Source organism: Dermacentor albipictus, chromosome 1, assembly GCF_038994185.2.
Source record: "Dermacentor albipictus isolate Rhodes 1998 colony chromosome 1, USDA_Dalb.pri_finalv2, whole genome shotgun sequence".
NCBI classification, from domain to species: domain Eukaryota; kingdom Metazoa; phylum Arthropoda; class Arachnida; order Ixodida; family Ixodidae; genus Dermacentor; species Dermacentor albipictus.
Genome location: NC_091821.1, coordinates 37,461,969 through 37,477,382, shown reverse-complemented (window position 1 = coordinate 37,477,382; position 15,414 = coordinate 37,461,969). Strand labels below are relative to the sequence as shown.

At 42.3% G+C, this 15,414-nt stretch overlaps 1 protein-coding gene and 1 long non-coding RNA gene across 2 annotated transcripts in view; one reads left to right on the top strand and one right to left on the bottom strand.

The window, feature by feature from the left end:
* LOC135901074 (uncharacterized) overlaps window positions 1–15,414 on the top strand; it is a 264,555-nt gene that overhangs the window by 215,656 nt on the left and 33,485 nt on the right. The window lies entirely within an intron of this gene.
* Window positions 180–15,330, bottom strand: LOC135901069 (uncharacterized). The gene is made up of 3 exons (XM_065430741.1): window positions 15,133–15,330; window positions 14,211–14,393; window positions 180–7,783 (listed from the first exon to the last, which is right to left on the bottom strand). The coding sequence occupies exons 1-3, from the start codon at window positions 15,197–15,199 to the stop codon at window positions 7,557–7,559; spliced, it is 477 nt and encodes a 158-aa protein (XP_065286813.1). The 5' UTR covers window positions 15,200–15,330; the 3' UTR covers window positions 180–7,556.

Here is a 15,414-nt window from a genome sequence, read left to right as displayed (position 1 = left end):
CAATGTCATGAAAAGCAGCATTCATGTTTTAAGTGGAAACATATATTGGGACAATGACCTCTTTGCAGTTTGCTTGAGCATTCACAATATGAAACTATTTGGCAGGCCATTTTGCAGCCGTATGGCTTTGGAAATAAACACAGCAATGCTAATTCTAATAAGGAGACACTCACAATGAGTTGTTTTAAAGTGTAAAAATGTTGCATTTATTATGGTAAATTCTTGTTTGAATATTGTACATGCCAACACTCACCAGAGGCATTACTACTCAACTTTGCCATGAAATATATATAAAAATGGATGGACAAAAACCACATGATTAAACAACAATGGCATCGGCTTAAAATCCACTACGAAATAACACACGGTAACCGGGCATCAGTCAAACAGCAGGAAATGCAAAAAGCAGAGATTCAGGTAACTGCCACATCTTTGTTAAGGCAGTAACAGTGCTAGCTCACATTACACGGAGGCTTTTTCAGCATACCAAAACACACTGCATGAATATTGTGAGCACACAAAAATTAGTTGGCTCACATAAGACGCGATTCACAACCTCCACTAGGCACTCTGAAATGAGATGAACAATGTTTTTAGAATATGGCTTCGAACAGATGCGAACACAATAAATGCTAGCGAGAAAGAGAGCACATCCTGTAATTATTCTGAAATAAATGAGATTCACTATATGGTCAGAGATGCCACATCTGGTAATGGTGACTACTCAACTCACACATGTGCACACACAAACCCCACAAAAAGAAAAGAACAAAAAAAGCCATAATCAGCAGCTATGATGAGTAATTGTGAGCAAGACAAGGTGATCTCAGCTGCTTGCCTCAATATGGCCAACAGCCTCACAGCAGCATTGAAGAATGCAAAGCTAGTATATTGTAGGAAACTCTATGGTAGCAAGTGCACAAATTGGTCCCGCACCACAAAAGCTGTATTTCTGCAAAATGTTTATGAAGAATAAACAAAATTGCATCGAAGTTGGTTGCCCTAAGGAAGCTGGTTGTACATGGCATAAAGAATCTCAAGGTGCACAGAAATGGTGTGGCCCACCAGTGAGGCACTGTGCACCTGAGACATTTGTGCAGTATAACACACAAGCTGATTATGCTGCACAGGCATTTGAATGTCCAAAAAAGGTAAAACCAAAAAGCAAACCAACAGCGAAAAAACAGCTTGTTTAGAGCAAATCCAGAATGAATTAGAATTAGGGGTGTTCAAATAGCAAAATTTTCTAATCAAATATGAATACTAGAAAAAATGACCTCCAGATCAAATACTGAATATTTTCTCATTTTTACACAAACCGAGATATAAAGTTTGCATAGAGTCACATTTGGTGAAAAAGGACTTATATACATTACCTGATACATGCACATAATGGCATTCATAACTTGATGTCCGTACACTGAGGAGCTTGTATATGATAAACAGCTGCTTTCAATTATGTGGTGCACAATTATAATGACAGTATTGACCTAAGGGAACAGCACACGGGGTGCTGTGCCACTGTAGGAAATAAGTTATTTGCTTATAGAGACAATAGATTTCTATGCTCCTATAAATGAAACATTATTGGTAAATTACAGGAAATTGTGGGGCAGAACTCATCATCCCTGTGTGTTTGCTCAGGAATTGGTGGCTCTGCACTAATCAACCACAGCTCTCCTGCAATGGAATCATTCAAATAGTTTCTACTTGTATTGGTATCTGTCTCCTGAAACTCCAATAAGCGTTATGCTTAATATTCAAACAAAAATTAATATTCAACAATTTCAAATAGTGAATTCTCAAACCGAATATGAATCCAATAACTAAGCCTATTTGACACATATACGAAATTTTAGATATTCACACAGCCGTAACCAGCATATGTTTAATGTATATATTTTCATATGCATAAGAATTCAAAAATAAATATTTTGGTTATTTTAAGTTGACTACCTATTGCAGCGCTTTATATACGATTCCTGATTGCATGTAACGTTTGAACTGCCTTGCACATCCAAAAGCAAAGAAGCACCATTCTCACATCCACCCCGAGGTGGATGCCTCCCACACATATTGAGTGAGTGGGGACGCTGCTGTGCCGGCACCTCCGACGAAGAGGACGGTATGACAGATCACCTTGACAGTCCGCACACTGCAAGCAATAAATCAGTTCTTGCCTAGCGCTCCACAAGACCCACTGTTTTTCCCACATTATTGACGCGGATGTGACATTGCCAATCTCTGAGCTCCCCTCAGCCTGCAAGAACCAGAGGTCCAGGTTTTGCACGTGGAAAGGAGGCAGGTGGACAGAGTAAGCATCGACGAGTTGCCGTTGAAAAGGATCAGCCCTAGAATTTGCACGGGGAACACTGTGGTATTCCATTTCGGGTCACGAATGCCACAAAAACTAGACCAAGTAATTAATACCAATGGAGCAGTGCTACAGTGCTTTTGGCTTAGGGCTTTTTGCAGCATACATTACGGTCAAGTACTTTTATTACTTCTTGAAAGGACGCCCATTCATCATTTCCATAGACCACAGGATTTTGACAAACTCCTTCTCCTTATCGAAAACTACGTACTCTGTGAGAGGAACGTATCATTTAGCTTTCCTTGCTGAACGCTCTATCGATCCTCAACATGTGAAAAGCGCTGACAACATCTGAGCCAACACACCGAGCCATGTTTCAAGCCTTGCAATGCCCCAGCTTATGCTTCAGCGTCTCACAGAACTGCGAGAGCACAACAGGAAACTTTGCACTCTTCATTCCTCTCCTTCTCTGTCACTGCACCTCCATGACATCTATTGTCCCACTCCCAGCATATCCATCGTCTGTGACAGTGATGAGATTACCAAATGCCACCCTCCTCGAGTCCCATTGCCACTACGTCATCTCATTTTTTACCACATTCACCATCTGTAACATGCTGGGGCTCGCGCATCACAGCAGTTCGTGGCAGATCATTTCGTCTAGCCTTACATGAATGTGGATGTGCGTGACTGGGCACGTGTGCCTTGCTCGTCGACAGTGCGAACAGGCACTGTACTACGCTGATGGCCAGATTCACTCTCGTTTCGGCGTCATTCACATTGACTTATATGGACCTCTTCCTCCTACAAAGGTATTCTAATATATAATGATAATTGTCAACCGCTCCATGCATCGGTCGGAGGCTGCACTAGTATCAAACATAACAGTGGAGCCTGTTGCCACTACACTTGTCTCCACATGGGTTGCCCGTTTAAGTACTCCAGCTGAGACTGCAACCAACCATGGCCGGCAGTTCGAGGTAGTCCTATTCCAGCAGTTGACAAGACTCCTCTAGCCACTTCAGAACTATAGCGTTTACCCACAAGCCAATGGCCTTGTTGAGCGATTCCATCACCAGCTCAAAGCTGCACTTTTATGGCTGACAGCAGCCGTGACCAATGGGTCACACTTCTTCCCATCATACTCCTGGAGCTAAGCACCACCATCAAAGAAAACCTTGGTTGCGCGCCTTCTCACCTCGTCCATGGCCCCTCCATACAACTGCCAGCAGAGCTAACACAGCCACATCAAGGCACATACCCAACTCTTCTCATGCTCACCAACTAGTGTACCTTTTTGCGCGCCCACGTGCTTCTCCTACCCAAGCCCAACAACACAAGTCGCCGTTTGTCCAGCATCACTTACGAGACAGCACGTATGTATTCTTTCCCGTCAACTCCACCTGCCGTTCTCTCAAGGCATCATACACTGGTATGCACCATGTTGTCACACGCAGGATAAGAGCAACTCTGTGAGTGAATGGTCATGACACTGTCGTATCCGTAGACCGGCAGAAACCTGCCTTTGTTGAGGCTCATGTGGCTGCTCCTCTGATTCTTCAGAAATTGTCTTGCTACGGCCTTAATAGGCCTGACAGCACAAGACCCATCTTTATCTTCTATCCCCGAGCGCGCGTGCATTGGCAATACTCATTCTCCAAAGGAGCCCCTTGTGGTGGCCCGGTCGATGAAGAAAATCGCACAAGACAACATTTCAATGGCGTGCACACTGCGGGGGATAAATCAGTTCTTGCCTAGCACTCCAGGAGCCAAGTCGTTTTTGTATAGCAAACCTTCCCAGTACTTCGCCCATCCTTTCATGCACTTCTGTACAGTTTAATGTCATATACGATTTGCTGCACTTTGTGCATTTTCACTAATCACACTCAACAAAGAGAGTTATTTTAGCTAAGTTATCAAACTGCGATTCCTGCCCAGTAGCATGTAACAAAGCATAGTAAATTTCATAGCCTTTATTCATGTAGTGAAATAAGCTTTCGACTTTTTTTCATTATGCATACATTATTGGTTAAAATAAATTTATTTGATGCTGCTGCCATCAACACTACATATTGGTTAAACACACAAAAGTAAACTAGTTCAAACCACTCCAAAGGCATATTCGCTAATAACAGCTGAATGTATCATTTTCTTTAAATTAGAACAAAAAACTAAAAGAAAAAATACTAGTTTCTTTAAACACCATGGCTCTAACATATTAAGGAAATGAAGGAGATGAGCAAGGTGATCATCACAAAAACAAGTCATTCGTTTCTGCACTGTGGATGCTCCACATAGCTGTGGAAGGATGACATAATGAAGTATGTACTGCCTATCATACTCGCTTAGGCATCATGGACGGAATAGTTCTTGCAAAATAGTACTTTATCCGTGAGATAAACATGCACGGATAGATCTCTACTGGGGAACACAACTGGGCAGAAACGCCCTCAAAATGAACTTTTATGTAAGAATATTTATGTGAACACCTGTGCAAAAGCTTCAGGAAAATGTGTGTGCAAGTTTTTGCAAACACTGCACATAAAGAAAAAATTGAGTGTGCTATCAAAATATGGGTCTCAAGGCTGCATTGAAAAAGCACTCCTCAATGTAGTGAATGAAGTAGGCAAAGAAAGCAATTAATTGTTCCATGTCTTTCAGACTTCACTGTAGCAGGGTACACTGGTATTGACTGGTTATTCACACACGCGAAAGGGCTGCCAACACCTTCTTCCCAATTGATGGTCTGTAGAACAAGGCTTTTTGCATAGTGAGGGGTAAAATGGCAGCGCATGAATTTCTCTTCCAGCTTTTCTGGCTTACAACCGGAAACAACAGTGTATGCATCCCACATCTGCCGTCTTTTTACTTTTATTTGAATTATTCAGACAGAAACACCTGTCACTTGTCTTTTATACTCCATGCATTCTCATATTGGTGTCCCCTCTGGTTTGTATTCAGACTCCGGAATGAGAGCTGGAGACAAGTTAGAAGCAGCATCACTGTCGAATTGAATCTCGTTAATTCGAACTTTTGGTTTATTTGAACTTACGCTGGGGTGCCGCCAAAGTTATATGTATTCCAATGGGCGAAAACACCCCTGATTCGAATGCGCAAGCATTTGCGACGGTTAATTCGAATATACTGAGCTCCGACAATGCTCTCAGCAGCGTGCCAAATCACACGGCAGCGCCTCCAACCAGCAGATCCATTGGCAGCTGCAGCTACACTGCAGCAACGCTAGGCCTAGCTACTTCGACGTTCGTTACCAAGCTTCTTGCTGTTTCGTGCATGTTTTCAATGAAACAATTGGCCGCTGTTAGCAATGACGCTGACTCCGTCTTTGTAATCCTTGCCAATGACTTCGGAGCACGGAAAGTATGGCACATTGCATAATGCCGGTTCTCGAAAGAGTTTCGTCCCAATACAGCAGTGTTACGCGGTGAAGCATGCCAAAAGTTAGAAAGGGGCAATTGTCACGGGACATGGTACGTTTCTTTTAATTATAGATGCGTGCACCTGTCATCTCTTATCACAGTACGAGCACCGATACACCTAATAAGTGTACTGGCAGGCCTTCAGAGCTATTTCAGATGTGCTTGTGACGACTTGAGCCCTTCAGGGGTAGTAAAAGGCATTCATTTATTTTTGCGGACCGCCTGATTCTTCGGACGTTTTCGCGGCCCCTATGGAGCCCAAAAATCGGACGTTGACTGTGATTTGTAAATGCGAGTGAATAAATCCTCTGGAGCTTCCCACTCATGTGTTAGCTCAGTGCACATGCACCACTGCAGGTTAGTCCTCCATTCAATTAGCTTCCTTTAATTCGAACAAATTTTCGAGCCCCTTCAAGTTAAAATTATTGCGTTTTGTCTGTATTACTCAGTGTATCTTGGGCTCAAGCCTCAAGAAAAGCACGAAGTTATAAACTCTTTGTTAGCAACAAACCACAGTCGGCTCTTATACTCCCCTGCACCAGCCCTTATAAAAAAATTTTTTTTTTCAACTGGCACCACACTGAATAAATTAAAATTTTTATCTAACCAAGATAATTATGTGTGTGAAAGTGCATCCTATGCTTCCAATCACATTGTTCTATGAATTAGGTAAACAATTCAACACTAAACTTTCCCATATAGCTGACGATAATTGTTTATAGAATTGAACTTCTTAACCTTTAAAATTAATATGAACTACCTTGAATCTTTGAAGACAAATACATGGCAAAATGCCTGTCTTCCAGTTCACATATCCTTTACAACTTAGCTAGGAGACAAGGTTTCTGCAGAGCAAAACCAATCAGCACAAGGGCAGAGATATCGGCATAAAAAATGTACATATTTGGCTGTCCACAAGCTCAACTCAAACATTTTAGTGGTAAGGAATTCTACAACAAGCTCTCCAGCACAACATGACCTGGTGCATTTAAACTCTAATGCTTTACCAGGTATACAGTACTGGTATTTGTGTAATGAGATGCACAAGTTGAGAAAAATTGGCAATATCTTGAGATGTGGCATCTCGCAATAAAAGAACAAGGTGTAAAAAATGGACGGAGCGTTACACTCAGTGGTTATAATAAAACAAACTCAGCACAATGATAAATTTTTCAGTCAGCATTTTTACAAGCCTTCCTCTAGAGGTGAAAAAAAAGTGCACTTCATGCTTCAAATTGTCCGAAGCATTTAGCATCACAGGTCCGCACTTTAAGCAATAACTAAATATCATCCCTAATTGCTGAGGGACCTTTTTTTTCTTTTTTCAGACTGTCACTGTATATATGACAAAGTTCTGTGCTTTACAAGACAAAGTCCATCATAACTGTGATAATCTATAATACTACACACACACACAGGTTTGAAGCATCTGGCCCACTAGAATATTTCCAACAAAAATGCTATAAACTGTTAGCCATATACTTCCAGCACACTCATCTTCATGGGGTGTGTGTTCAATGTCCTCTTAGTAAAACAGGCTCTTTCAGATGTTGCCATGAATAAGCAGCTGAAATGTACATAGCTGCACATTATCGCAAAAAATAAAATGTCTCTTATGGAAGAAATTCAATGTTTCAGTGTCAACTGAGAAGAATCAGGATGCAAGAGCACAAGGTACAATGCATGAGACCCATGTAGTTAGGAGTTAGGCAAAACCACAAGACTCCTCCTATGCATCTTCCAGCCTAGGTCACCAAGTTTTGGAAAATTTCTTCTTACACAAGGCATATGAAGTAGTTAACCAATCAGAAGAAATTAAGGTGCCTAAGCAATGCGAGGCTTCCGCACAACACCAGTAGGGCATGCAGCGAACGGACATTAAGCTGGTCAGCACCATTGCAGCTATCTTCAGCACAGTAGCACTCCTCCCAGTAGACGCCATTTTCGTGGTAGCCCCAGTCACAACCCCAGTTGACACCACGCTCCGAGATCTGGGCACAGCGCCGCTCCACACTTCTCCACCGGCCATCCCCTTCAACAAAAATACATGAACGTCAATCAGCTTCTTTTTTTCATAAGTAAAATCAAAATGCCAGAAGGCTAACACACATTTTAACCCAAATTCAAGTATGCTTACAGTGATAATAAAACAAGATTAGCAATAACAATGCACGTGAAAAGCACAAAATGGAAAGAAGTTGACCCATGCCCTATGGACATATGAACCTTGTGCAGAAAGGTACGTGACACACTAACAAAGTATAACTACACAAAATCTTCAGAAGAACTAGCATAACAGTAGGCTTCTTATTACCATTTTAATGCCAGTTGTTTCTGATATTATGCAAGTGGAGAGCAATACAAGCATGTAGCATCACATTAACATCGCACTACACAGCAATGCCACCTATTAAAGGGCCACTGACAAGGTTCGGGCATTACAAAAAGTCAGTGGAGTGCATAGATCATGTGGTGAGTTGTGTCTCAAAAGTATTACACTGGTGAATACTGCAAAACATTGAAAAACTCAAATGCGCTCTTCTCTGAGGAGGCACTCTTCCTGTCAGCAGAAATGTTGCAGCTATTGCTCTACATCACACGCAATGCACAAACAGTGAGCAGTAATGTCAATGCGAGAAGCCCCGTGAGTTACAAAATGTGCGACCCATGAGATGCAAAATGTGCAAAATAACCCCGGAAATATGCCACGCAGCAACAAAAAAAGGTGTGGGGGAGAGAAGGAGAAATGGAGATGGAGGTTGTGACATGAACACGACATGGGGCCTCGGCTCCAATATGAAGAAATCGGGGGAGAAATGTTGCCGAGTAAAGGGTACCTCGCCTCTTCATACCATAGCCTTGGAACATTTCACATTTCATTTGCTCCTTTCTCCACTATTAATAAAACCTTTTCAAAAATTCTTGCGGTAAGATGTTCTCTGGACAGCTCTTTACAACTTCCATTGTATAAGCAAAATTCCGACAACACCTAGTGTGGGTTCCTTCCCAGCATATGATGTCACTCCCCCTCTTAAGGATGGCTAAACTTAGATCCTGGGAAAATAGGTGCCCCTCTCAAAACAATCCCTTAAGTAATGAATTGCACGAAAAGTGCCCAAAACAATGGCTATATTTCATCCAAGGCACTCTGTTTAGGAATCCAGCTTGCTTAAATTAAATACATTTCATTTATTTTTCACACACTTTTCCAGAGATGGCTGACCTTAGAAAAAACCCATTGTGGAAAAAATGCCTGGAATGGTCGCTGTGAACTGCCATCACTGATTACAGAGTTACAATGTTGTAGGCGAAACATTTACTAAAATATGAAAATAGCTTTATGTTGCCATTCTTGTTTATGACAACATTGTTGCATCTGAATGTAGCAGTTCAAACCAGCTCAAAATTTGATACTGCAAAAAGACTTGCGAGGGGAAGAATGCACAAGGAAATACCACATTTTTCAAGGCGTAAAAAAGTCTGACAGCACCCAAAAAAAGAAGCACACACAAGCCCCCGAAAATTTCTACAAGCGACTTGGTGAAAAAGGAAAACCAATAATCCACTCGCAAGATGTGAAAGTGCTCATTCAGCTACGGTCATTCTAAGTGAGCAGGTAGGCAAACATTCAGCAAATGGAACAATAGGTGAGGATATCAATAAGTTGTTCCATTTTAAGTTGTGTTTGGTGTGTTGAAACCTATTAACGAAAGCAAAAGTGTGTGTGTGGCTAATTATGTCATCTCAGCTAATTGGATACAGGTATCTACCACACTGTTTCATGGCTTAACTGTTTGTTCAAGAAAGCAATTATCCTGCAAAAATTTCATAAAGTCACGCACAGTTTGACTGGGGTAGGCACAATACACAGGACCAAAGAAAGATGAGACAGATGGGACACATCTGTCTAGTCTTCCTTTGGTCCCATCTATTGCACTTCACCACAGTCAAATGTGCCAACTGGTTCAAAATTCTACTTTCCTTAGTAGTAAAATTTATGTGCCCTGATGTGTGCATTTCAGAGCATATGGCTGCACAATACAGCTCTAGGGAAGATGGGTGCGAGCGGAAAAGGAGACAAACGTCAGTGAAATTGCTCTGGCCGAACATCCTGTGAGGAGGTCAGTGGCAACAGACTGATAAACTACACTCTCAATGGTGCCAGCAAAAACAACAATGCAGCTTTCACACTATATACACATCGTCATAAATCTCGCTTAATATGTCTACTAAACATCAACTGTAATAGGTACCTTAGACATTTCTCAACAATGTACGAAGAGCATGTTTATCTCGAAAGTATTAGTATGCTTGAACTGCAAGCACTTATCTTAATGCCAGTGTTTCTGCACCACAAGTAGAACATTCTTCATCTTGGCCAGAGCCTTAAGTTCATGAGCTTCAATTACTACGACGACAATATAATTACACTACCAGCAAGATATTTTGTAAGTATGGCTTCGGCTGACTTCCTTACAGGATCAGCTATTTGTCTCCTTTTTCATTTCTTCTTTTTTTATATGAACAGTTCTTGTTCCATTCTTAAGGTGGTTACTTTGTTGCAACATCATGAAGCAGAATGTGGTTATGTGAAAGCAGGGGATTCAAACTTTTTGCCACTCAGTCCATCTTGCTCGGTCACCTCCTATGCTGCTACTCGTTGAGGGGCAATGTAGCAGCATAGCAAATGACAAAGCGAGCCAGCCGGAAGAGTGTCAAAACCTTGCAATGTCCTGCCCCCATGCGACTACCTTCTACGTCACCTGGGGTCACATGTTAGAACACAGTAAAAACGAAACCATAGTTATTGTAGTCATTCTGCAAATTGCAATTGAGGGTACAATAATGCTGTTAAAAATGGCACATATGAAACTCAAGCAGCCCATTAAGCTCCAACTTATGGTTAGACTGAAGAAATAGCTGTGTAAGTGCATAAAAAGTGTTGCAGGGCGTGCATGGAGAATATGCTATGCCACATGCACAAACTTTTGGGTAGAGGTGCAGACACCTCATTGTGAGGCGCAGAGATGTTAAAGATGATAAAAAGGTCAGGTCAAACCTGACCTTTTTAAAAGGTCAAAAGGTCAAAAGGTCAAACCTCTGATGATGCGTGCAGAAGGAAATGTCCAAGAATAAACAATATTGTTCGAAACGATAGTGCAGTCAGCCCTTAACATCACATTATCAACACACAATGGACGACTTTAGATAAAGTCAGCACCACCTGTGGTGCAAAAGACATTATGGGAACTTTGAGGGTCAGTTTTGGATTTGGAGGCCATATGCTGTATAACTAGATGCGACAGCCATCATGGGATGTCACAGCAAGCCCTCTCTCCATCAAAACACTAGGACAACCGCAGGCTCCAAATGGTGTCTGTGGGTGACGTAGTTCCAGAAGCATAGGTCTGGTGATGCGAGCCAGCCCGAGCTTGTACGTCCATGAGCACAAAATGTCTTGCGTGGCCTGCACACGCTCATCCTACGCACAAAAATTATTAGGGTCAGGAGCTGCAGCAGCCGATCTTTTTCACGGGCTCTACGGCTACACTTGCCAACACAACCACTATTCTGTGAGAAATGTTTGAGAAGTTACCTGCCCACGAAACACGTGAAAGGCTGGTAAACATTATTGGATGGCTGCTGCAATCAGTCAGGGTTCCACAGCATCTTGTGAAAAAGTGTGCTCTCGCTGTGCTCTTAAAGGAGCACTAAAGGCAAATATTAGGTCAAGCTAAAGTGATAGATTAGTGCTCAAGAATCTCTGAGGAGCCACCATTATAGCGAATGGAGCCTTAATATTCGAGAAATTGAGATAAATGCGGGATATGATTACAGACTCCTCCAGGACATTCAAGTACTTGCCCGATGACAAAAGCACTCCTCACTTAAATTCTATCCCTAGTACTCAACCACTCGTTACAAAAAACATCCTTGTGTTGTATTATAAGACAAAATAAAATGCTACTTGTCCAGTTCTATTTCATTTTCAGAAAAAAGAACTCATTGAAATTATGAAATGGTTCGCTTTCACTCGCTTCCGCGCCGCCCACACTTTTGCATTTCAGTAGTTTTGTTTTCGCGTAGTGCTGCGCTGGTTTTGCTGGCTCGCAGAACTCTCACATACTGCACGTAGCAGAGAATTCAACTTCCATGTGATGTTGTGGGATGCCTGAACGGTCTACTCCACTGGACCAAAAAGCAGCTGCAACGGCAAATATACCGCGCTGTCATGGCTCAGTACTGCCATCTGTTAGATGCCATTTTACTCACCGACGGCAGCAAAGGGTGATGATGGCGCATGCAACGTCATCGGTCCAGTTGGGTGGCGGGAGATTTGAATTTCAAAAAAGGTATTTGGACCCTTCAGATGCAATTTTCTCGGAAACTAAGTCTCTTCTCGGCACAAAACAAGCGTTGCACGGTTTCTGGAATGGTATTTAAACAGTTCATGTAAGCTTAGTATTTGCCTTTAGTGTCCCTTTAACAATAAAGAACAAATCTGGAGGAACCTCATAGCTGCTCCCAGCATATTTTTCAGCACATGCTTGAAAGAAAGAGCAAGCGGCAGGCAATGTTTACGTGCAACCCATTGGCCTATTAAAGTTATTTCACTCACTCTATTAAAGCTATTTCACTCACTCACTCAGCCACTGGCCGCTCTCTGCAACTTTCCGAAATGTGTGGAATGACATAGTCAAAGGTATCCATTCAAAATAACATTTTCGGTATTCTAACTGGCATGAGGCATATTCCAGTGTATAACACACAAGGCCAAGAGCCCCACGAGAAACTGTTTGTGTGCCAAATTGTTTTAAATGTTATTGCTGTCAGAATGTCTCCACGCATATTTACAGCCGAAGTGCAACAAAGTAGTAGTGTAGAGAAAACCTCTTCATGTTCTGATGGCATACCACCATCTTCTCAGCAGTTTGTCTTGGTCATGCAGGTCATGACTCACGAGCTTCGCAACATATAACTAGCAGTCAAAAAGCAGTTGCTGGAACATGGATGCACTTGACGCACCGAATGTGCAGAGATATGATTGCTGCAGAACCCACATTTTGTGGCCACTTTGGTTGCGCTTATCTTTATGACCTGTTAGCTAAGATGGCAGAAGGCTTGATTCCAGCTAGACGAGACACATCCTATGCGGGTGACTGCAAGTGAAGTAGACGATGGCGCGCCTTCCATCAAGATACCCATAATGCCATACCAACAGCCGCTTGAGGGCACACACCACTTTCTAAAGTCGTCCATTCAAAAATCTTATGCACTCCTTTAACAACTTCTTTCACTTCACCAGGAATTCAAGATTAAAGAAACTGTTCCAAGTTTTCCACTTGCCACTTTAAGCATGACTGCACACCTTAACTTACATTCCTGCTCACAAAGTAAATATGAGCAGCAGTGCAACTCGGGGTTTCTGTTATCAGTTGGATCTTCAAAGCTCCTCCCATACAAAGTTCATGCACCAACTTGTGCACTCCCCACAGGAGTGCCAGTTTCATTATATTTTGGCAGGACTGTATAACTATGACTAACTATTCTGATACTTAGTCTTCTCATAGTGCCCAGACCTGCTCACTAATGCAAAATACTTAACATAGACACTACAAAGCAACACAAAACCATTTAGTATGTTTAAAAAGGCTCTTTCCATTTATCTGATGAAAAATGTTGGCTACTAGCAGAGAAAGGCCAAAGCTTCCATTTTTTAATTATGCAGCGTCAAGAATTTCCAAGTATGTTTATGCATTTGGGCTGTTTTTATGAGGAAAAAGTCATAAAAACTCACAGGTTGAGTCTTTGGTATTCCTAGAATACAATGTAATTCATGTTCATCACTAAACTGTTAACTGGTCCGAGCAGAAACCATCAAACCCATGCTTTTATGGAGCTTTTAGCACAGGAACCGCCCCTTTCCACATTTGCGCCTTTTCTTCCTTATCATGTCTCTACACACAGTAAGACACGATTTTCGGTGTGTCCCAGAAATGTAACTTACCAGAGCAGCTTAAACAACATAAATTACCAACACAGAAGTTTTTAACTTATCCTCGATATTAAAAAACGGCCCTCGACTTCATCAAGCGAACCACAAAACTAACCGTCAGCTGAACAGAAAGATAACTGAAATTTGTTTGATGAAGTGCTTTAGAAACACCACTCCACTCCAATGCACTGGAGTATATAAAGAGAACGCATGGGTTTTTGCTCAGGAAGTGGCACTGAAGTGCAATGAACAGAACAGTTGAGAGGCCACACTGCCATACAGTTTCTGGTGTCAAAGTGGAGTGTCAAGTGGAGGAGCAGTCATGAGGCCTGTGCACTTTTAAATGCAGTTTTGTGGCAAACAAGTTCCACCTTTTTGGGCGATATTACTGAATAGTCGGCGAAATTGTGCACAATAACCAGCATCCCTCTTTCAAATGAAACATATACAAAACATGACTCACAGATAAAGCCCCTAGGCCCCTGCATGATACGCTTGTAACAGAAGGTGCCTAGTGCTTTGGCCTCTTCCCCCAAGCACTCAACAGCCGTATTCTTGGTTTTGTCATAGTAGGCATATGCTCCACACAGGTCTTCGCCCTTGGGATCCTCACTGCTGCTACACTGGTAACACTTGATGGCCATTGCTGAAAGAGTGACAAAGTACATACAATCAATCACTTGCTTCGGCCTCTTCATGTTGTAACTTAGTGTAACTTTCAAAAGAGTCATGTGCCATAATGCTTGTCCTTGAGACCGTTCCATAACAACTCTAGCCTTAAAACAGCTTTCTGATGTGGTGCACACATTTTTCGATTATTCAGCCTGAGAAAAAAAAAAAGAACGAGTATATTTGAAGGAACACATCTGGTACTGCACTTAGCGTCAAGTGATTTCAAGTCGCCAAGTGTCTTTTCACACTGGGCTAGATAAACAAACGAACGACTGATGCAGAGGAATGTCTTTGCATTAATTGGCCCACGGATAGAATGCTTGGAGTAGCTAACTGGACCAAAGACCGGGCATCTTGAGCTCCACGAACCGCAGTCCACTAAGCACAGCTCCATTTTACAGTCACCAAGATCGAGCAAGGAATCTGAGTCAAAGGCGTTGTCAAACACTTACTACGCTGGCCAGCCTCGCGAAACCACTCCCAACAAGCATTCTTTCGACAGTGAACTTGGGCGCGGCAAATCCCTATGTCAAAGCCAACATTTGATCTTTCACTCAGCTTCGCTTTATACGCTAACCTCTACTGGTTATACCTCTAGAGAAAAATTTAATTCCTTCATTGCTGCGCCCACATGATTATTTGACATCATTTTCGTACGGTAATCGCCATGTTGGAAAACGAAAACTCCAACTACAGCAGGTTCTGGCGCTTACCTTGATAGAGGCAGGCGAGGAAAATGCACGCCACAGTGATGACACTTAGCGGCTCTAAATTCTTCATGGTGTCTGGTAGAACACAACCTGAAACTACGATCTAAACACAAACGGTCTTCTTCACTACTTCCGCAGCGGATAACAACGCAACAACCACTTGCTGCACGGAGCGCGACTCACTTTTGAAACGCGTAAGATGTGACTACGTTTCTCATACCAACTAACAGATGGCGCTGCCAGTGCGGATATTTTAGGATTTTTTAAACGTACGACGTGCCTAGG